Source organism: Cryptomeria japonica, chromosome 8 (assembly GCF_030272615.1).
Source record: "Cryptomeria japonica chromosome 8, Sugi_1.0, whole genome shotgun sequence".
NCBI classification, from domain to species: Eukaryota; Viridiplantae; Streptophyta; class Pinopsida; order Cupressales; family Cupressaceae; genus Cryptomeria; species Cryptomeria japonica.
In genome coordinates, this window is record NC_081412.1 from 127,557,301 (window position 1) to 127,580,851 (window position 23,551).

Below are 23,551 nucleotides of genomic sequence, written 5' to 3' on the forward strand. Positions count from 1 at the left end.
AATCTCTCATCTATATGAAGGAAACCCTTTCTTTTCTTAGACCAAGTGACATTACCATTAGAAGGGCAGCGATCTCTGAGACCATTATTACTAACAAAATCATTGAAGTCCAACATTATTCTAATAGGGGGAGAATTACCACCAGACTTATCTAATAGGGACAAAATCGAATTGAAATCACCTCCTATGATACAAGGCATATCAGGGCAATTAGCTAGACTTGAAGACAATGAGTCCCAAAGAAATTGTTTTTCCCATAGTGGAGTTCGGACCATAGACAGCACACAAGTGAAAAAATACATTGGAGCAACTTGAACTAGGATGTAATTTGCCATAGACAACACACAGGTGAAAAACCACATTGGAGCAGGTAACTTGAACTAGGATGTAATTTGCCTTCACTACTAAAGAAACCACCTGAACACTCACATCCTTCCAATGAATTGCCAAGCCTCCCGAGACTCCCAAAGGGGCAGAAGCAATATACTTCCATTGTTTCCAGTCCTTAAATGGCTAAAGTTCAGAAATTTCAGAAAATTTCGCTTCTTGAATCATGACAATGTCAGCCCCAGAATTCTCAATCTGAGATTTAATGAGGTGTCTTTTGTTAGGGGCATTTAGACCCCCAACATTCCACGAGACAATTTTCATTGCTTGCCTGGAGAGTGTATCACTCTCCTAGGGATTAATCTGTTGTCCAAAGAAAAAAGAATACCAGCTTGCACCTCCTCTTTGGTTTTTTTGATTTGTCTTTTCTTTTTCGGTGGCCTCCCCACTTTACCTTTGGGTTTGGGTTTAACCACTGATTTACTGAATTTTGTTTGATGAATAGAAGCAGGATTAGAAGATTCTTCTTCCAAACTGTCTTGGCTATTACCCTTTGCCATCTTTTGGATCTCTGAAATGAAAGGTTTTCCTGGGTCAACACAAACCAGCGAGAGAGAGTCACAAACTTCATGAGCACATTGGTAGGACTGGGACTCCGAATTTACATGTTGAGAAGAAACCTGATTGTGAAGAGTCTGAATTAAAATGTTTATCACAATCCAACCACAAAGGGGGAGATATGGCCACGTTGGAGAGATCTGAGTCCGAGGAGATTTGAATTCTGCAATGGGGCAAAGAGAAAGAGGGACTGTGCAGAGTTTTGACTCCATGCCCCCTAAAACCCCACAGATTGAGAGGAGATAGACCCTTCTTATGACTCAATGGGAGTTAGTTGTTTGCAAGGAAAGGAATTTGGGCGACCACATAACAAGGTTTGAGGTTGATAGAAAAACTCATCAGGAATTTCCTCGATAATTTGTTGACAAGCTTTGAGCAACTAGCCATCAATAAGGTGATCTAATGAAAAGAAGATTTAAACACCGATGGTGCTATTAAGCGAAGACTGCAAATGTGCATCCCTACTAGAATTGCTAATATTTGGTGGCACCACATCCTTGCAACAAAAAGGCTGAAACCATGCCCAAATCATCCTGAGGAATGAGGAAAAGCACAACTGAATATGGGCAGGATAAGAGTACTGAGATAAAGATTTCCCAACATCTGAAAGAGGCAGCCCTGGTGATACCGTCTGATCAAAAGAAGCCTTATGAGGGACCAACTGCTGAAACGAAGTACGAGAACACAACATCGGATCTGAGACATGACCTCACACACCCTAACGTCTCGAGGCTCTGAAGACTTACAATCAAAAGTAAAATGACCCAAAAAGTTCACCATTTCATCAATAGAGACTGAATCATCAATTGACATAGCTTGAACCCAAGATCCATAAATACAATTGACATTTATTTGCGAAGGAAGGGCCTTAGACACATCAATAGAACACAAACTCTAATTGGGAGATCAGTGTGCTCAAATGGAAAAAGGTCATGCCTGATAAAATGCCCACCTGATTTGCAAAAAGTTGAACGATCTCTAAGTCTCTACATTCCAGGGGTAATGTAGGAAAAGAGATCCAGAATGGAGCAAATTTTATAACAGAAAGAGTTGGGGTCGAAATTTGGTGACCAAGGTCTTGTAAACAGACCAAAACCCTCACAGGACCGGTCTTTGCACTTATGGGCACGATCTCTGAAGCTCTTACTTACAAAGATAATCATGAAGAACCCATTACCATTATCAATATAATAAAAATCAGTCACCCCTTTCCAGTTTTCCTTAACCCAGCACCGAATAAAAGAGATATCAAAAGAGTGGTTCCAAAACTTACCTATGAGGGCCCGATCACGGAGATCTGAGACTTGATCTTGTAAAGAAGCCTGGGGAATTGTAACAGTTAAGCAGCCCTCATCACTCCCTCTACCAACATTCGATAATATTGCGCGGTTCCCGAAACACTGTACGAGAAGGTTGTTTCCTCTTCCAGACTTTTAGGGTTTCAACCTTACGACTACTATGGTCATAATGAAGGTGGGTGCTTTTCCGCGAACGGGCAGCTCTGCTCTTCTGAAAAAAATCATTGGAGCATATTGAACCTTTGGCTTGAAGGGCCCTCTATTCGAAGGATTGGGAAACTCCGAGCACTTAGCATACAGTGGGAGACAATTAGGCTGTGAAACAAACCTAGGAGCCTTCAGAGGAATATTATTAGGAAACGAAGAACCTTCTCCTCTCGAATAGTCTTCTCTTGAAAAACCAGATGATCCCCGCCGTAAATCTCTCAAAGGCCAACACTTCTGAGAAGCTGAATGGATCGGTATATTATTAGGAAACGAAGGTCTCTTTGCATCTGAAAAATTTCCCCCGTTAGGCAGCTTTATGTTGATATACTGACGTCGATCAAACCCTGAACAACCAGAACCATACTGGCTAACAAATCCATTACTCTGCCATGCTCTGAATCATACTCTGTCAACATTTATTTGGGAATTTTCAATTTTTTTATTATTTTTTCCCTACCCGGGGCCATCCGCCATACCTGGACACCATTTTTTTAAACAAAAATTAATATATATTATAATATATATATAATTAATAATACAATACTTCCCAGCACAAAAAATATAATTAATCATTCTTATTTTGGTGTTGTTTATTCAGATCCCCATCAAACAAGGACCATTGAAGAAAGTCATTTCCAATCCTCACATGATTCCAATCCATCTGTCCAAACTGATTGGAATCTGGCGGCAATACGCTGAACTGATGGAGCATAAGGAGCTAAGGGGCAATGGCAAGAGCAGTCTCTAGATTCTGGTCAAGGGAAACCACATTGAGATTGATTAATTGATGAAGTGGCTGCTCCTCATGCTGATTCACTGCTCCCCAATTCTGGAAACCGTTTGGATCGACTCCATCCACGAAACATAAGGCTAGAGGTGTTTCCCTCTTAACTGATCTTTGGGGCACACTTGTCAATGATGGTCCCAAGTCCTATTTTTCTCTCTACCAAGTAGTGCTATAGAGTACTCATTTCTATTCACAAAATGCCATGAGACAAACTATTATTTTTCAATTCATAGTTTTCATCTAAAACAAAAAGTTCTTATTATTTTTTGATTCATAATTTCATCTTATGACAAAATGGGGTAATGTAATTCAAGGTTTTTTCCATCTGAATAAGAATAACATTTAATTTTAAGAATAAGGAATGTAGTTTAGGGTTTTGAAAAGGTCAAGAAGTCGGCAAAATTCGTAAATGATTTAGACAAAAATTCCAAACCTTGCCTGATTTTATGCTGATTCCATGAAGACTCTGATTTCAAGACATTTTGTACCTAGAATCAGCCTACTTTTTGATGATTCTGTAACATAGCAACTAAACAATTAATTTTTAATTTATAGTAATACAATGTATTTTTTTACTTTGAATTTTTTAAATTGCAAATTTTGAATATTTGAGGGTCATATGACATGTAATATACTAATCTCTGAATTATGACAAATTTATGATTAGAATAGACTTGTGTGTTCTGTAAAGGCATTAATTTCTGTGTCTTTGGCATAATTTTAAAAAAAAAAATTTATCAAGTTTTACCAAGTCCCAAGTCCGAGTCAAAATTTTGGGCTGCCAAGCCTAAGCTTTCCAACTATGATACTAAGCAAATAAGCAGAAAATGTTTTGCATGTAGTGTTACCAGTGCCTTTTGCAACCCTTGGCAATAAGTGGAAAGTATGAATGGATTTTCTCACGTTAGCCTAGAACAAAAATATAAAATCACAAATATTGCTTTTAAACTTTAGTACATCAAAAAAAAAAAATGGTCATTTTTTTAAATGTAAGATGACTGTACTCCAGAAGAAATAACACCATTGTGCCAAGGATCCTAAATGTACAGTGCATGGAAGGACAATTTTTTTTTATGGCCCTCAGTGATTTCTTAAGATATTTTAGACAGTAAAAAGGCTAACCATGCATTCACCGCCGATACATCATACTTCAGTAACTTCTCAATTCTCAACACATTAAAACTAAATGACAAGCATTAAAATGGAGTGCATTTAGATTAAGAGTATGAAAAAACTTACCAATTTTCCACTGAAATCCACATTAAACTTCTCAAGAAGTGCACGTGCATCCTTTAAGTGTCTCTCCCTGCATGCAGACATAGCAATTGCCATCTGCTCTTCAGCTTTACCCACCAGAACCCAAGGTGTTTCAGCAATTTGTTTTCCTTCGGCATCAAAAGACATCGGATCCAGAACACGTGAACATGTATCACATATCCATGGTGTTAACTCGCCATCCCCCGAAACATGACCATCGAGGGAACTTCTTTTCAGTAAAAGACCATCACAGCCTTTGACATTGCACATACAACCCTGTAATCAAGGATATAATGATATTGGCATACACATCAATTTATTTTATTTTATTTTTTAAAGATGATTAGATAAAGAAGTCTATACCTCCAAGAAGCGATCAAGAGATGATTCCAATGGTTCCATGCAGCGTTGACAATTGCAATCAAAATGTTTTGTCACTGAAAGTTCATGCTTTCGAGTGCTCCTGGGCTCATACAAATTAATATACGAGACACAAAGCTGCAAATTCATCACAAAGTTAAGGAAAATTTTCAATCAAAATTATCCCTCACCTTGGCACCCTTAAATAAAAATTTCCAAAAAAACCTGTAGAATTTTATGAATAGTGAAAACACTGAGGTGAGCTTTATGTCAATATCCATATGTTTCCAAAGCCACAAAGTATGTGGCTAACCATATTCACTTTTGTCTACAGTATATATCAAATAAATTTAATGCTAGATTTTATGGAACATTCACATGCATATCAATTCAAGGTTTGAATAAAAAGAAACGTTGTCTTGACACAACCATGAGAAGATAATCCATGCTTTGCAATGTTTCTCATAATCAAATCCACACAACTCATTTTTCATGAGACATTAGAACTTAATCCAGACAAAGCCGCAAATTAATATTTAAAGACATGAATCCAGAAAAGAGAAAAATCAGAGACCTCATTTCGGGGCTTGAAGATAAGCCTTTCACTTCTAAAGTTGAAACTTTAAGGTGAAAAACAATTCACCTTCAACAACAAATTCAATCAGCATCCACCAGCTAATTTGCCTAATAGAAACTTTGAGATTTAAGGGAGGAAGTCAGAAGTTTCAATTAGGAAATTCCTTTGATTCCAATCATAGAAATAAATTTTTAAATTTATGGATAGTACAGGAAATGTTTAATCTGTGGACTAGATTGTAATTATCAGAAGCTCAAGTTCTTCCCCTAAAACGAGGTAGTAGTTCATTCGATATAAAAAAAAATCTTTGCATTATGGCCATTTGTGAGTCTACAGGTATTGTCAAGACCAAATCTGAAAGGTCTTGCCACAGTGGAAATTTGTGAAGATACCATAATTACCAAATTTGAAAAAATTGATTTGCTCAGGAGATCAAAAAAATTTGGAAATTCTAAACTTTAAAAGAAAAAAAGGTAAAATCTTTATAGGAATTGGAAAGTCTGGACCAAATGAGACAATTCTGTCTGGTTCAAAAAATCGGGATCTGGCAAGATTGATGACTATGGAATATAGAGTCGGATAAAGGGCAGAATTCAACTGTTGTACTTCTTCAAAAATGTGAGAAACTGATGCATGGCAGCCTTCCTCAGGACCACTTCCTAACTCGCTGTAGCCCACCAAAATCATCCCTAACAATCACTGCAAGTGGAAATTTCTGGAACCCACAAGATAAGAAAGAGGATACTTTTCATCATAAAGACAAAAATCCATCAAGTTTTCATATCAATTTGGGCTAGTCTCGCAAATAAGCTAGAGAGTGAGAAAGAGCCAAGCAACATTAAAGAAACTGCGAGAAAACAGATTTAAATTCGAAATGAAGGATAACTGTAGGATAATCACGATCTGTGAAATCAACTGCAGTAATTGGAAGGGGCAAAAGTAGATAGTGTACAATGTTCCTTAAAACACCTAAGGCACATGGCACAGATCACCTATTTCTCAGTTCCTGGGTTGATGCATGCAAAATGCAAATCAATCATGACAGTTATGTATACTTTCTGCAGTGCAGAACAATTTAGGCCAGGACAATCTTTCTTCAAGGGTTCAAGAGAATGAGTAGCTTTTTATTGTTTTCTGATCAATTAAATGAGAGTTGCACCAAGGCCCTCACTGACCAAAAAAGTCATAAATGGCAAAGTATGAAAAGAATAGAAAATGTAGGAATCTGGATTTTAAAGGGGTATTCCAAACAAAACCAAACATTCAAAATACAAACTGCTGCTTATATTTGAACACTCTTCAGTTACAATATTATAATATTTACAATAAAAATGAGGCAATTTGATTCCTAATCCAAACGAACATTGAATCAAGATTGGGAGTTTTCCCCCTGCACTCCTATATTCCTGCTAGCCAGTATCACATATATAGACTAGAGGAGAGTCGTTAATGTTAGAATTTAGAAAACAGATAATAACTGACGATCTAGTCTGAGAAATAGAAACTCTAAAACTATAATAAATACAGATGATTGAAGAAATCAAAATAACATTACAGAGTAGGTCTCCAAGAAAGTAATGCAAATGCTCAAGAAGCAAAAGATGTAATGTCCCCACAAATGATCTTCTCAGAATAATAGAATGATGAGCTGATGGAAATAATTTCCGTGCTAAAGTGATATATCCTGACATATAAAGTCTGGAGATAATAATATTTATAGTTTGTCAAAAGGGCTTTAATAAACAGCTTCCTTCAATAGGACATCTTTTCTAATATAGATATTTAGTTACAGTCATAATCTGCCCAGTCCAGAATGACTGTGGGTCAGGTATGATCTAAATCTGTCCGTCACGATATGGCCTTTCCTGAGATATATTTCTGGTATGCTGTACTCTTTTGGTATGGACTGAATGTGTGTTCTTTTCCCCTGATCTATCCTTGATAAACCTGTAAGTTGAAAAAAAATCTGAATTCCGTAATGCCCTGATTGACTAACTTCAACCGCCTTATATATTTGGAATACCGAAATGATAGATTGTATCCAAAGACGTGTCTTATGCCTCTTCACAATCACCTCTCTTTATAACATCAATTTGTTAAGCAAATCGTACCTCTTCAAGAATTATTCATCGCACCCCTTGATGCCATTATCGGCTAATCACTTAATTAATCGATTATACTTTTTGCTTATCACTGTCAATACAATCATGCGATGTAGGCATGGGACAAATCGAATGTCTACTGGGCGCTATACTCTTATGGTTGCGTTGTTGTAGGTGAAGATGATCAGTATATGTGTGGTGCTGCTTCATACAGTTCCGTCATCGTTTGTCTTTTGCAGTCTTAGCATTCTGTCCATATTTGGAAGAATAATGATAAGCTTAAGTTAATTGCTGTTAATATCCATGCTGTCATTTAGCCAAATGTCATGATTATTTGCTTAGTCAACTGTCTCCTGAAGCCAACTTTACACATCTTCTAAGCGATCGGGTTATTTTAGACATACTATCTTTATGAGTTGATTGCATCTTCATTTGGTCTCCGATCTTGAATGGGGACATGACACAAGAAAATTAGTAAAGCATAACAACATGACACTAGGAGAGTGAGTATATATAGACTAAGAGGGGGGAGATGGCAAATTCAACTAATAGGGAGAGTACACCAAATGTATCGAAGAAAAATAAATGAAACTCCCATGGAAGACACTGACACCTCACCACTCACACTAATATTCACTTTATTAACCTAAGAAAGCTTAATTAAAAAGTGTAGGAAAACCCTAAATAATTGAAAAATAAATACCCAATAAAAAATAAAAAACTGTACTAACACCCCCCCTTAAGCATAACTTAGGTGGGTAATGAAATGAGTCCCAGCAAATGAAGCCTAATGAGTTACCAATGTACATAAAAATCCCCCACAAAGAGAGGAAGTCCCCCACCAACACCCCCCTTCCCTCCCCAAAGAAAAGAGTGAATAGCACCACCCCTCCCAACCCATCCCTCCCCCCCCCCCTGCCCACAAAAAAAAAAGAGAATGGTGCCCCCCTCTAGTTCCCCCCACCTGCCCCAAATATGAAGAGAAAAGATCCCAAGAGTAAGGAAGGACTCGGTAACCCCCCAGAAGATGAAGCCACCTGCAGCCCCAACAATCAAGCAATAGTGGAAATTTATGACTTGTCCATGAATGAGCTCCCAAATTTAGTGCATGTGGACCTCAATATGCTTGGTCCTTCGGTTATAAATCAGGTTTCATATGATCTGAATAACAATCTCATTGTCACAAATATGACTGATGGTTTCTGAACTGAAAAACCAAACTCAACGAGAATATTTTGAAACCAAATAGCCTCAAAAGTGGCATTCACAACCCCTTGATGTTCAGCATTAGTATAAGATAGAGCAATAGCATTTTGCTTCTTGCTTGACCAATAATAATATGACCTAAACTAAGTGAGAAGTTAAAACTGAAATAGACTTGAAATCCTACGAATCACTTGCCCGATCTAGATCTGTGTAGCCCACCAAGCCGATATCAATGTCTGCTATGAAGTGAATCACAAAATCGTGAGTACCCTGAATGTGGTGAACAATCTGATTGGCTGCTTTCCAGTGCAACTCATCGGATTCTTGCATGAATTGAGAGACCATGCCCATAGTATATGAAATGTCAGGTCTAGTGTGAGTCAAGAATATGAGAATCTCAACAACCTATCAATACAAAGTGCCATCAATGAAAAATGTAAAACATTGAACCTTAAGTTTGACTCCAAAAAGGAAGGGAGTTAGAACAGGCTTGCAATCAACAATGTGAAACCTCGAGGGCAAATCTAGAGCATACTTTGTCTATGTGATGGTGATACTGAAAGTAGACTAATATGTCTTCATCCTTAGAAAATAATGCAAAAAGTCCAAAACAATCATCAAAAAGCTATCATGGAGGGCAATTTTCACTGCTGCAATTGTGGATGAGGAACTCCCCACGATCAATACGTCATCGACATAGAAATCCAGAATGAGTGAACAATCCTAATACAAAATGTAACCATTTGGATCCAAATGGCAATAAGAGAACCCAAGTGTGAGAAGGAAGGAATCCATCTTGGTTTGCCAAGCTTGAGCATCTTGATTCAAGCCATAGATAAATTTTTGGAGTCTGTAATCCAGAAAAAGATTCCTAGACAAAACCTTGTGGCTACTCCTTGTATATCTCCTCTCCAAGGTCTACATAAAGAAAAGCACTCTTCAAGTCCATTTGGTGAACCTCCCATCTATGTGTTGCAAGGATAGCAGATGTGAGTTGGATGGAGTTCATCTTGGCTATAGGTGCAAAGGTCTTAAACTAATCAACACCAAAAACCTAGAAAATACCATTTTCAACTAACCATGCCTTATGCTAATCTACTGACCAATTTATTGCAAATTTCGTCCAATAGATCCACTTCCATTGAACTAGTTTCCTTCCCTTGGGAAGAGGGACAAGATCCCAAGTGTGGTTCCTAAACAAAGAACTATACTCCTACATAGTTGTATTCCACACATGAATACCAAAAAACTCGAGAAAACTATGGATCAAAGGCAATAGCAATATACACCTATGAAGACCCTTGAAACTATGAATGAGTCTACCTAGCATTTGATGGATCCCCAACCCAATCACCTTCAACTTGCAATGTCTGTCAAGCCCAAAGTGGACTTGAAGTTGAAAAATATAAAGAAGAATCATCAACCTCTTAATGATGATAAGGAGAGAAGGAGGTGAATCCTCATCATCACACCCAACACCTAAAGTAGAGGAAGAAGACTCCTCATCATTAGGAATATGCCAAGGTGGATCCAAATCTTCAAAAGATATGTCATCTAACGCAAGTGACTCCAAGGATGTGGATAAGTGATATGAGTAATGATCGAAGAGCCCTCCTCAAAACAAACACTCCTTTCTATGAACAACTCGTATAGTAAAGTGGAGCAATAGATAATGCTCAGCAGTCAGCACCACCATCTCGATAACCTATAAATATACAACACCTATTCTGCAAACTCATGGCTTTGCATTTCTCTACAAGAATGTGAGCCCATGTAGAAGAACCAAAAAATCTGAAGTACTTGAATGATGGTTTCCAACCACTTCAAGCTTCAAAAAAGTGACTCCCTTCAAGGATCAATGATCGAATGTGATTCTAGATATAAAAAACACAATTAATGGCCTTTGCCCAATACTACAATTCAAAAGATCTGGAGTGAACCATACAATTTGCCATTTCCTTGAAGGACATTTTGTTTTGTTTTGTTGAGGATTGTATGGAACTAAATGTTGCAAATCAATCTCCTTTGAAGTGCAAATTTGTTCAAAATGATGGTTGACATATTCACCATCATTGTCAAAGCACAAAACTTTAATGGTTTTTCCTCACCGTTTCTTTGTAAAAATTTGAATTCCTTAAAATATTCAAAGACCTCATACTTTTGTTTGAGAAAATGCACCTGTGTATATTTGGAAAAGTCATCAATGAAGGTTGGGACATGTCTGGCCCTATTGAGGAAACTATACACTAACTCCAATATCTATGAAGCTCTTCCTAACTTACCTTTGTCAAACTTCTCTTCAGGATCCTTACCAAGAATGTGACCTTGTCGGACACCATTAGCAAAGCAAACTAAAGTCAAAACTATAACCATGCTATAGTAGTTGTGTGGCTACAAATAGCAATAGTTAAGTTGGTCAAACCGCTCATGCAATACAATACTCACCTAATTAGAATGAGTAAAATATTCAAAAATGGATCGCGAACTAAGTAAGAAAAGAGATATAGTCAAGACTGATGTTTTGCTCTCTCCACTAAAATTGTAGAATCACTATGCATCTATGATCTATATGATTTGGAGTGAAAAAAAAGCTATAAGATTACTCCTCGCAAATATGAACTGATATGATCTGGAGTTCAACTGTTAAGGCATTCATCGCGATCATGCCCCTCCCTCTAGCACCAATTCTGTTGATGTGTTTCTAGGCACATGCGAACAAAAAATAAAATACCCAAAAGTATCTTATCCTCTCTTGAACAAAGCCCTCCCAAATGCTAAACTTTGTGATCAATTGGAAGACTCCAAGGTTCCTAATGTCGGGTCATGACGTGTGGATAAGCACAGTTGGCCATTGTGATTGTTGTTCCTTCAAGAGGCCTTACGTTGAACATGAATACTAGAATTGCTGGAACTTTGATCATCTGATATTTGCAATCTTGTGATGCTTTCTTTCCTAAACTATCTTGAATTGGAAAAAAAAAAAGGGACAAAAGGGAAAAGGTTTAGGAATTCTATTCTAAGGCCTAGAATGCAAGAAAGGGTGAATGATTCGATGGAATCCTATTGGGCAAGGTCTCACCATCAAATTGAACAATCTGACACAGGCTTAGTGCAATCATTTAAGGTATAATTCAAAGATGTTCAAATCATTACCATCCAACATTGATTACCATTCGAGTTAATGCATAAACAATGGACATATAACAATTGAAGTTAAGCTCATATAATTCAAGTTGACCACGCAAAGCACACTTACAATCAGAGAGAGGCTAGTGGTATGGACTAAATGGATTCCACACAAATACATTCAACAAATTCCTCCATTCAATCTAATCGACACGAAAGCAAATGAGAAGTAGAAACCATGTGACTTGTTGAAATAACACATTTCACCATGACTTCAATGAAAAGAGTATCTCCATTTACAAGCCTTAGCAAAAATTCCTCCTCCTATTCTAATCTAACTTCTAACTACTATTAACCTCCTATTTTCTATTAACCATTAACTATTAACTTGCTATTCGCTATTAACTAATTTTCTGCTATTAACCTTTAAAAATGAGAAGTTTGAGCCTTATATAGAGAGCTCAAATCAATTTGAGATCAAAGCCAAGATTACAAGATGAAAACCCTAATTAGGGTTTGTTAAAACAATTCCCTCTGGCCAATGAAATAATTACAATATTTCGACACATGTCTTCTCTTGAATATTTGACCAATAGATAGTGGGGGTAGGTACATTGGAGTTTGTGTCCCCATGGATGAGCTTGGTTCATTGAATCCGGACATGCTGATGTAGAACTCTCCGATTGGTGGAATGATGGCTAGGATGACACCTCAAATTGCTTGTAGATTTGATACATTATCATGAAGGAATGTTGAGCAATATCTCTTGATACTCAACATCTCAAGCTCCTTGAATGTGGTGATGATGATGGGAAGCATCATTATGGTCTAGTCATTCCTCCATCTTTGCTTGCTTATATTGCCTTGAGATAATTGCATGATTTGTCCTTTACACCCCTTTGACCTCTTCATGAAAGTTCTTGAATATCCTTGATACCCTTGTGCTTGCCGATGAAGTTTTCCCCTTGAAGTTGCGTGGTGTTGTGGGTCTTGCAATCCTCCTCTTATTCTTTCAAGGTGTTGCTTTGCAATTTGCATCATCATCCTCTCACATCTGAAAAACAAAACAAATATGGTATCAAACACACATGATATATAACTTTTACACACCCTCTTAATTTGATATGATCTCTGATTTTTTTTTTTGTGTTTCAGGTCTGATAGGTGCATTTAAAAGGGAGGTTGCTCCTTTCCATTGGCAAAGGAAGTGGTATCGCTCCCTTCCAATGGCAAAGGAAGTCACTTCGCTCCCTTCCATTGGCAAAGGAAGTGGCATCGCTCCCTTCCAATGGCAAAGGAAGTCACTTCTCTCACTTCCATTAGCAAAGGAAGTGAGCAAAGTTTGCACTTTCAGCACTATTCCATTCATTCAATCCTTCTAATGAGCAAAGGTGAGGTTTCATGCAAGGTAAAGCATTAGAAATGTCTAAGATCTTGTTCTCCATCGTTCATGTTCATTAAATCATCTTCAAATATGCAAGAGGAGTTAGGTCGCTCTCTTCCATTGGCAATGGAAGTGAGTGAACTTCCCGCTAGTGGCAAAGGAAGTGACATCGCTCCCTTCCATTGGCAAAGGAAGTGAGCGATGCTGCATATACTTAGCCAAATCTTGAGGTGTTAGTTAAAAAATCAAATTTATTGCTCAAACAAAGGCATCATATCATGATTCAAGACATTTTGGACCTTGTGGAAGGCAAGTGAGGGAAGTTTGCTCCCTTCCATTGGCAAAGGAAGTGGGCGAAGTACCCATCCAACTTGCTCTTTGAAACTTATTCGTCCATTTGACCCTTCTCACCAATTCAAGCCTTAAGGTTTTAGTCTCCATGCACAAAGATTCATCAAATTATCATCATAGGATGCCTAGGAAGCCATTTTGCTCCCTTCCATTGGCAAAGGAAGTGGCATCGCTCCCTTCCAATGGCAAAGGAAGTCACTTCGCTCCCTTCCATTGGCAAAGGAAGTGAGCAAAGGTTGCACTTTCAGTATTATTCCCTCAATTCAATCCTTCTAATGAGAAAAGGTGAGGTTCCATGCAAGGTGAAGCATTAGAAATGCCTAAGATTTTGTTCTCCATCATTCAACTTACTAAAATCACCTTCGTGCATGCAAAGGAAGTCATGTCGCTCTCTTCCATTGGCAAAGGAAGTGAGCGAACTTCCTACCAAGGAGCAAAGGAAGTGACTTCGCTCCAGACAATGGGTAATGGAAATTTTCACGTACTTAGCTAAGTTTTGCCTTTGCAACCTGCCCTTCAATCAAACGCAATTAAACCTCTTGAATGACAAGGAAATCTCGCATGATTGGTGAAACTTCATCCAAGGGATGCATCTATTGAACTTCCTTCGCTTATCATGCTCACATTGACACTTGACTTGACACCTTATCTCCATCTCACATATTGCTTCTATGAGGTCAAAGGAGGTGACTGAAATGCTATGGAAGAGCAAAGGAAGTGAGGTCGCTCTTGCCAAGGAGCAAAAGAAATTTTCCCATAGTCAAATTTTGCCCAACTAACCTTCTTCATTACAACCTAATCCCAACCTAAGGAGAGAGAAGGAACCCATTAAAGTAATCTGACCTCATTACAACCTAAGGAGAGAGAAATAACCCTATCACTGCCTAGCCACCTGAGAAAGTGCACTTCTTCAAACAAAAGGCTAATAGCAAAAGACTCTACCACTATCCTAGAAAGCAGGAAAAAGTGGGGGTCCCCATTTGCAATGGGGCAATGTGTGAAAGTGTCGCAACAAGAGGTACACAAAAAACACCATGAAATGTATCATCCCCACGTCAATAGGAGTGTCGTCACCCATAAAAATAGTAGGCATAGAACAAGGTAGATGAAGCCATGCAATGTGAAGCACCTGAATCAAAAACCCAAGTGGATAGTTGTGAAGCATCTATTACAAGAGCCTTGCCCTTTCCTTTCCCCTTGTTATCTTTTTCCTTGTTACACCCCTGATGTGAACTTTAGTTTATTGACTCGAGAATAATGATATTATTCTTTTCTAGAATGTAAGTGATTTATTTGTTTCTTCAAACATTTATGTACATCATGGCTAGGCTCGAGAATAATGATATTATTCTTTTCTAGAATGTAAGTGATTTATTTGTTTCTTCAAACATTTATGTTCATCATGGCTAGGCCTTTTGCAATAGGCACATTTGAGCTTCTCTATCTATTTGTGTGCCTTGGTTGACTCTAATTTTGGTGTGAAGTTTTCAAGTTTTCCTTGGTGACTTGTTCTTCCAAGATGTTTTTTGCTTTGATTCATTTCTTTGTCTCACTATTCTAGTTTCAATAGCTCTCTAATGGGTGTCCATGTGTCTAGTTGAAATATCTTCCAAATTGGGACACATGTAACCATGCTGCATATTATTTTTTGCATCTAATGCTAAATAGTTATTGGTTGGGGTCCATGTGCCTATTAAATTTGCATCCTCCATTTCTTTTATTAGGCATTCTCCTTATCGAATTATGATTTCATTTTGTTGGGAGCTGCTCGTCCTTGCTACAACTATCTTTTAGTTGGACATTTTTGTTGATGTGGGATCCACAAAAGTTGAGTCAAATATAAGAACACATTGTTTATTCCTTCATATGGAGCCATTAAAAAAAAATTGTGGGATTCATTTGTTGCAGTTTCCTTAATTAGTGGCTACTCTTTGGGCACTTCATTTTCCCACTTGTTTATTCTCTCCCTAATCTCACCTTTATGTTGATGGCAGAAAATAATAATGGAAACAACTTGTCAATCATTACTCCCTCATCACCCATTTTAGATAATGGACAATGACTACTACTTGGGAGATAGTTGATCCTATAGAGAATAATAAACATGGGTATTTTGCAGGGGAGAATATTGAGTCAAAAAAGAGAGATATAAAGTGGTAAGAGTGTGTAGTAGAAAAGAAACGATGTACGTTCCTAGCTGAAGATAAAGATAAGAAATATAAGTTGGAGACTATACAATAAATAAATTTATTATGTAAGAGAAGGTTGTACTAGAAGAGTACATAGGTATTGTCCCTAAATAGTTGATGGATACTACAGTGTTAAGGATACAATTTATTAAATTAAACCAACAGCATCCGGAAACCTCTATTCCAATCAATCTTTGTTGGAGTAACCTATGCCTTCCCAAAGCAGGTATCTTTACCTGGGCAGCACTCCAAAAAGGGATTCTCACTGCAGACTGGTTTACTAAAATTGGTTTTGAGGGCCCATCAAGATGCTCCTTATGTGAAAAGGAAGCAGAATCAGTAGTCCACCTTTTGTTAAACTGTCATTATAGCAACATATGCTGGAAATGGTTATGTAAGAGATTAGAATGGTCAACGGCAATACATGATAAGCTACTAAGTTAGTTCCAAAGCTGGCCAACACAAAAGAATAAAGGTATTTATAGCATATTATGGACAATAGCACCATCTATTCTGATATGGAAATTATGGAAGGAAAGGAATAGAAGAATCTTCAAGGCAAAATACTTGGAAGTGGATCACCTGATTTTAAAAATTGAGGCAGCCATAGTGGAAGCTGTAAATAGCAGATTATTCTCTCAGCAGAAGGAGGTAGTACTCACTAGATGGGATGAGAAAACTAGAAATAGATGGCAGGGATTGAAAATCCCACCATTTATTGGTGATGGTAACAAGAATAATCTCTATAAAAGGGCTCATATCAAATGGACTCCCCCTAGGAATGGATGGTTCAAATTGAACTTTGATGGGGCTTCGAGAGGGAACCCGGGGACGGCAGGTATAGGTTGTATTATTCACAATTGGAATGGTACAGAGATAGCCAGTCTTAGTAAGCCCATTGGGACGGACACTAACAACATGGCAGAATTTCTTGCTCTTATAGAAGGTCTTTTTTTGAGCAAGACGCTAAGTATTAGAAATTTAGAAATAGAAGGTGACTTGGCCATAATTATAAATGCTCTAAGAACTGGATCCACTCCAAATTGGAAATGAAATGGCCAATTAGGTAGAGCAATAGATCTTCTCAAATCACTTGATGAATATATGGTGAACCACATTTATAGAGAAGGGAATGAGAAAGCTGACAGATTGGCCAATCAGGGAGCTAATGGGGTATGGGTGGAAAATATCTCAAAAGGATACGAAATGCAGCCTGATTAGAATTTTGACCTAAAGGTGGATGTCGATGATAGCTTTCATCGTGGTAAGGATAATAGTAAAAACTCATTTCTTAGCTCTTGATCTAATGGAGAGAACCCGATGGGCTTAGTCGGATGATGTCACTAGTTGGTGATTATGCGGAAATGAGAAGTGGGCTCACGATATTAGCATTTATAAGGCTAGCTGGCAGTTAATTATGAATTCATAGAAAGGTCGTTTAAGCATCCACTTGAAGTCCGTCCGCACATGCCGAGGTACTCCTTAACGATTGTGCATGCAGTTGGATCATTCGCAATCATTAAAAGGTACCAATTGTTTCTTTATTAGAATAATGTAGAAGCTCATTCTAGCATTCCTGATCTAACTTCGAGTGCTTGCGAGTCTATTTAGATAGTGTAGAATATGGAGTCATAGATTGTTCTTCTTCTGGATAAGAACAGTAGGATGATGGATTTTAGGGGTAGGGTCAAGCATGAAAGGTGGTGTAGTATTTTGAATGAGCTAGATGATTTAGCAAATCGTGTCGATCCAGAGATCATGGGGGAAGAGTTTATCAATTACGACTATAGGTTCAGGGTCAATTGCGACATCCCTGCGACATTTGCTGCAATTCTCCTGGTGATGAAGATTCCTAAGATGGAAGTAGTCCAACTCTGCAAATAAATCTTTAAAAGTGATTTGTTGAAAGGTCTAGAATTAGCGGTCCAGAATGTTGATGAGAATTTGATGATTCCCTTTCTGGAAGATTATAAGGAGGCTGGTCTCGGGGAAGCATGTGGTCAAGAGGAAGAGCCTGTAAAGCGCCCTATTCTAGTGATAAAGGATAACAAACCTTTGAGGAGAGGAAGCCTGGCATTGCCCGCAACATAGACTTTCTCCAAAAATGGTTGAGTCTGAAGCCAGCCACGGGCACTAAGTGGTGGGTGGACTACATGAAGGGAGAAGGATTTGAACCTCCCCAGGAATTCCTGGATATAGGAGTGGGAAGGTTTCAAATATTGTTGCCTATGATTATTAGGCATCTCACCTACAAGGAGGGCTTGAGAAAGCTGAAAAGACCCCCAAAAGGAAGCTGGCAGACACCAGGGACAGAGCAGAATCCTCCTCTGCAGCGGCCACGAAAATGGCCCCTCATGGAGATTACATTCACCTGGATTGCAGCTTTATGAAATAGAGCAGACCTAGCCAAAGTTGATAATGTTGATTATAGCTCAAGTTTTAGATAGATGATTTAGAAGTTTTTAGCAACCCTCCGGTGGAATTTCGAGTGTATCCACCGTATTCTACAAGGACATTTTGATCTAGATCTTTTGCTCTGACTGGGCTTTTTACTCTGACTAGGACGTTATCGTCTAGGTAGCTTCCTGTTTCTCTGTTATATAGAGTAGTAGGAGGTGGTAAGAAGGTGGCAATCATCTATTTTGACTTTCCTCGTCACTATAAATGTTGTTTATGAAATGTAAAGACTGCAAAACCTTAATATAGATATTATTATGATACTATTCTAGCTCTGACTGTGGCCTGTATCTTTGTTTTCTCTAAAGGTCCTTTAGTTTTCTGCTAATGTTGTATTTATATGGTATGGTCTGGCCTATATATAGAGCTTAATATCATAACTAGGATATATTTTATATCTCTTTGGAGCTTTTGATATATCCTCACATTGGGATGTAAATACCTCGATTTCAATATGGATACAGTAGGAGCTTATTGTCGTTCCAGTTGATACTCTCTGATATATAAGGTTTTACTGTATTATGTTTTTTCTGCTTCATATGACATGAATATGTATGTTAAAATATTCTTTAACTATCAGGATGTCAAGATACTCCTGATTATGAGTGAAATGGCTAATATGTACATAGAGAACATTATTTCATTTATGTTTCAGTCATATGGATAGACGGTTGTACCCTTATAAATTTATAATCATATGGTGGTAGTATTTTTGCTTGGTCAAGGTAGTTGGTTTTAGACGAATGCATTTCTTTATAAGCATTGGTCATTTAGGCGACATTAGCAGTATATTTAGTGTACAATCTACTTAATTTTAAAGCACTAATCTGCTAAGATGACTACTTGGGAAAAGCCAAGTCTAGTAATAGATTTGTTCATTACCTTTTTAGCTCAGATTTATCTATCAAGGTAGTGGTATGTTATTTGAAAAATTTGGGAGACAGTAGGTTTAACAAGTCTCATCCTTTTATGCATGTCTATTGAGGAGTAAGAAATCGTTACTTTTAGAATGATATGCATTTCTTTTAAATTTCAGTTCTGGTTAGATGGAAAGTGAATAGAAGCTAAAAAGCTAATCTTCAAGCAATAAATTTCATGAATTTTTCTCAGCTGCCATAAGATTATTATGTGATGCTTTGTTATGAAGTAAGAAAAGGTGTTGATTACGGATTTGGGATTTGCTAATGCTACACTAACTTGTGAATTCAAGTTGTAGTTTGAACTTGGGAACAGGATATCATGGGTCGAGGAAATATATAGGCATTCAATTTATTGCTCTCAAGCATCTTGTACCAAATGTATGAGTGGCTTGGCATATTGTATTGAGTTTATATCATCTGGTTGGTTTCATACACTCATTTGTGTCTGGGTTCGGAAATATGCTGATTTGTAATTTTTTATAGTTTTAGGTTTATCTGAACTACAAACAGAGGTTTTCTTCCTAGTTCTTTCCTACCGGTATGCTCTCTTGAACCAGGATTGTTGTAAACTTCTCGCAATTAATAAATAATATATCTCAGCTACGGACCCTTATCTATCAAAAAATAAAAAACTATAAACTCTAATATTTTATATTTTTTTTTATAGATAAGGGGTTGTAGCCGAGATAATATTATTGATCATTGAAGAAGATTACAACAGTCCTAGTTCAAGAGAGTATACCGGCAAGAAAGAACCAAGAAGAAAACCTTTGGTTGTACCTCAGATTAACCTAAAGACTAAGCAAAATTACATCAAAGGCGGCATATTGCCATCCCTAGAAACAAGTGTGAGTACAACTCCAACCAGATGATACAAACCGGTTACAATATACCAGGTCACCATATATAATACGAGATACTAACAAATCTTCCAAGCTGCCTCTGAATCATTTGTATAACTTCTCAGCAGCGAATTGGATTCCTAATTCCCTCATCAGCCCATGATAACCTGTTTCAAGTTCAACATACATCTCGAATTCACAGGTTAGTAGCATTAGCTTAACCCAAATCCATAATCAGCACCATTTCCCTACTACAAACAGAGCCATCCATACTATTCTAATACACACTGGACACAAATTATAAATAAACTGCTTGAAGATTTGCTTTTAACATCTATACACTACCATTTTTCCAAAAAAGAAATGCTCAATTTTTAAAAGGAGACCTTTACTGACTCCTCAATAGACATTAAATAAATGAGACTACTTTACCTCCTTTATTTTTCCCGAATGCTCAAAAACATTCCACTGCCTTGGCAGCTAGTCTAAACTAAAAAAGGACATAAACAAAGCAACAAATAAACTTAGCTCTACCCAAGGTGACAACTTTGTAGATTAGTGCAAAAAATAAAGAAGAAACATTTTGTTTTACTGAAGTCGTCTGAAAGACCAACCTCTAAAAGGGATTGCAGACGTCTAAAACCAACATCCTGACCGTGCAAACACATTTCACCGAACAAGGAGAGGTTCAATTATCAGTCTAAAAGTCCGAAACAGAAATGAGATACTATTCTCAGATAACAATTAGGTCATTTAACCCATTATCAAGAGAATCTTGACGAACTATTAGCTAAAGATGAGCATAATCTACATATATATAGCCATGATTAAATCTCAAGAACGAAAAAAAATTTAATATATATATACACACACACACACACACACAAACTCTGCTGCTTGAGGATTGGCTTGTGACAACTTCACTACCATTTCTCAGAATTGAAATATAAAGGACAAGCTCATAATTCTAACAGAAACCATTTCTTACTTCTCAATAGTCATAAAATAAATGAGTCTAATGCCTCCTATGACTAACCAATATGCTCAAAAGCACGCCACTTTCACGACAAATTAATTTGGACTGAAAATGTTATGAACATGTTAGCACCTTATAAAAATTGGAGGACATTTTTACTTCCCCACCGGTATCTTTACAAAATCCATAATTTTCCTCTTATTTGCTCACCCTAATGCCTAAATCATTATCTTGTTGCCAAGCATTCAAATTACTTTTCATTGCCGTCTGCCTAATAACCAGTTACAATATGACCTTTGCTTAATGAAAAATATATAAATCAATGTACTCTCTAGCCCTAGGATGATCTGGATAAAGTCAAACAAGCCATAGCTCGATCACTAATGAAAATGAATTATATTAAGTTTCCATAATAGTGAGATAAACCACTCCTAATAACATTTCGCCAAAACTCCATATAAGTCTTAACAAAAAAGATTATATCGGCATGAAAATCAAGACCAATGAGATATAAGTTATGTCTTACCGAAGAGGAATGTCATGGTGACAAAACTCATATGTCGGCAAGATACATTATATGTCTTACCGAAGTGTAAACTTCAGTGAGACACCAAAAGTCTACCACAGCCTTGAAAGGTCTTGCCGAAAGAAGAAGTCATACCAAAAGGAGATCATTGGAGAAACTCACACAAGTCTTGGCAAAAAGCAATAATATCAGGAAGACATTCATAATCTGCCAGAGCGAAAAGGGATCTTGGCGAAATGGGATGTTACACCAAAAGGCGTGAAATGGGTCTTGCAGCGATATACTCTAAGCGGTTGTCGGAAAAGGTTGAAAGTTTTCACTCCGAAAAGAGGATCGTCGGCGAGATAAGTTGTATGTCACACCGAAATGACAACTTTAGTGTGACAGTAAAGATCGAGACAGGGAAGAAAGGGTCTTGCCGACAAACGGTGTCACACCGAAAAGTAACTTGTCGAGAAGACATGTTGTAGGTTACCCCGAAATATGGATATCAATAAGACACCAAGAGTCTACAATAGCCACAGAAGGTCTCACCGAAACAAGAGGTTTCACCGAAAGTGATTTGTCGGTGAGAAAAGTCTCAAGTCTTATCGAAATATTGGGGATCGATATAACAATGAATGTTGGAGGAAGGTAAGGATGTCTCATCGAAAGAATATCTTATACCGAAATATAGGTGTTGACAAAAGGACATCACAAATCTTCCCGATGGAGAAACATTAATGTCACGCCAACTTGGTGTTAAATCCACACGAGTTTTGAATTTAAGCAATAAATAACCGTTTTGAAACAGCACAAACTTCCTGATTCAAATTTATAAGTCGACTCTGTGTATGAATTACTATTGCAAGTTATCTTGGAGGCTACCAAAGCAAGGGCGAAGGCAATCAAGGACTAGACGAGAACAGCAATTCAAAATTGGTCTCGAGAATACAAGTACCAAAATCAAAGAAGCGTTGAGTATATTTGACTGTTTGCTTTCTTTTGGAACAATGGAAGGCCCTTCAAAGAAACCTAGGGTGAGAAAACAGAAAGAAAAGGCACCAAAAATAGAAACCAAAAAAGCAAAAGAAAGAGGGTCGACATTTGAATCAAGATTTAATAGACCAATTCCCAAAATCCAGTCCAAAATCCAAAAGGTCAGCCCAATTAAACCCTGACATGGAGAAATTACGTGATAGGTTTGAAGACCTAGGAGACATATGGACACCTGTGAGAGGATATGAACTGTTCTTGTATCATTACAAGAAGAAACACAGAGCCAATATCTAACCCATGGGTGTATAGCATAGGGAAATTAGCAATCCCTAATGATTTTGTAAATGTTGATCTGATGATACTGCTAGCCGAAAATTATAAGCCAAAAACTAGGACCATTTATGATGATGTCAGGCAGCCATTGCTACCCATAACCAGGGATTACATTTCTAGAGTATTTGACTTGGATCTCTCTTGATGAGCCGATCGATGCGACCCTTCTATCCAATGAATATGTTAGGCTTGAGGAAGTATACAAAAGATGGAGATTGTTGGCCCATAGGCCCAGAGATGAAAGTAATCTCAAATTGTTCAATGAGATCTTTGACGTAGAGTTGTTTGAGAACAGTGTTCCACGGGCGTTGGGGATGGGGGGACGGGGGGACGGGGGGGACACGTTGACGGGACGGGGGGACCAAGGGCCTAAGTTTGGGGACGGCAGGGGGACGGCGGCGGGGGGGGTGGCGGGGTGGTGGTGCTGATATAGTTATACATATACATATAGTACTTGAAAAACTAGTTTTGAAAAGATGTATGACAGTATTACAGAGTAAGAATTACATTTCAAATGAGACTCTAGGAAATTTGAAATACTAAATCTAAATACCAAGATTTCTAAGTTGTGTTGTTATATGGAGCCTAATCAGACTCGGAGGTTAGATTTTCCCTACTTCTATCAGTGCGGTTTCCCCCTATATTTTTCAACGAGGGTTTGGGGGCAGCACCCCCAAGTTGGGGTCAAGGGGCATCGCCCCTTGCGGGGTCAAGGGGCAGCCTTTATTAT

General features: G+C 37.8%; 1 protein-coding gene across 5 annotated transcripts in view; it reads right to left on the reverse strand.

The window, feature by feature from the left end:
* The window catches only part of LOC131041574 (histone-lysine N-methyltransferase ASHR1), an 85,534-nt gene that overhangs the window by 12,983 nt on the left and 49,000 nt on the right, over window positions 1-23,551 (reverse strand). For all 5 annotated transcript variants that reach the window (XM_057974698.2, XM_057974700.2, XM_057974699.2 and 2 more), the window contains 2 exons: window positions 4,858-4,992; window positions 4,477-4,770 (listed from right to left, as the gene is read on the reverse strand). In XM_057974698.2, coding sequence (XP_057830681.1) covers window positions 4,477-4,770; window positions 4,858-4,992 — 429 coding nt within the window. The remainder of the gene's footprint in view (window positions 1-4,476; window positions 4,771-4,857; window positions 4,993-23,551) is intronic.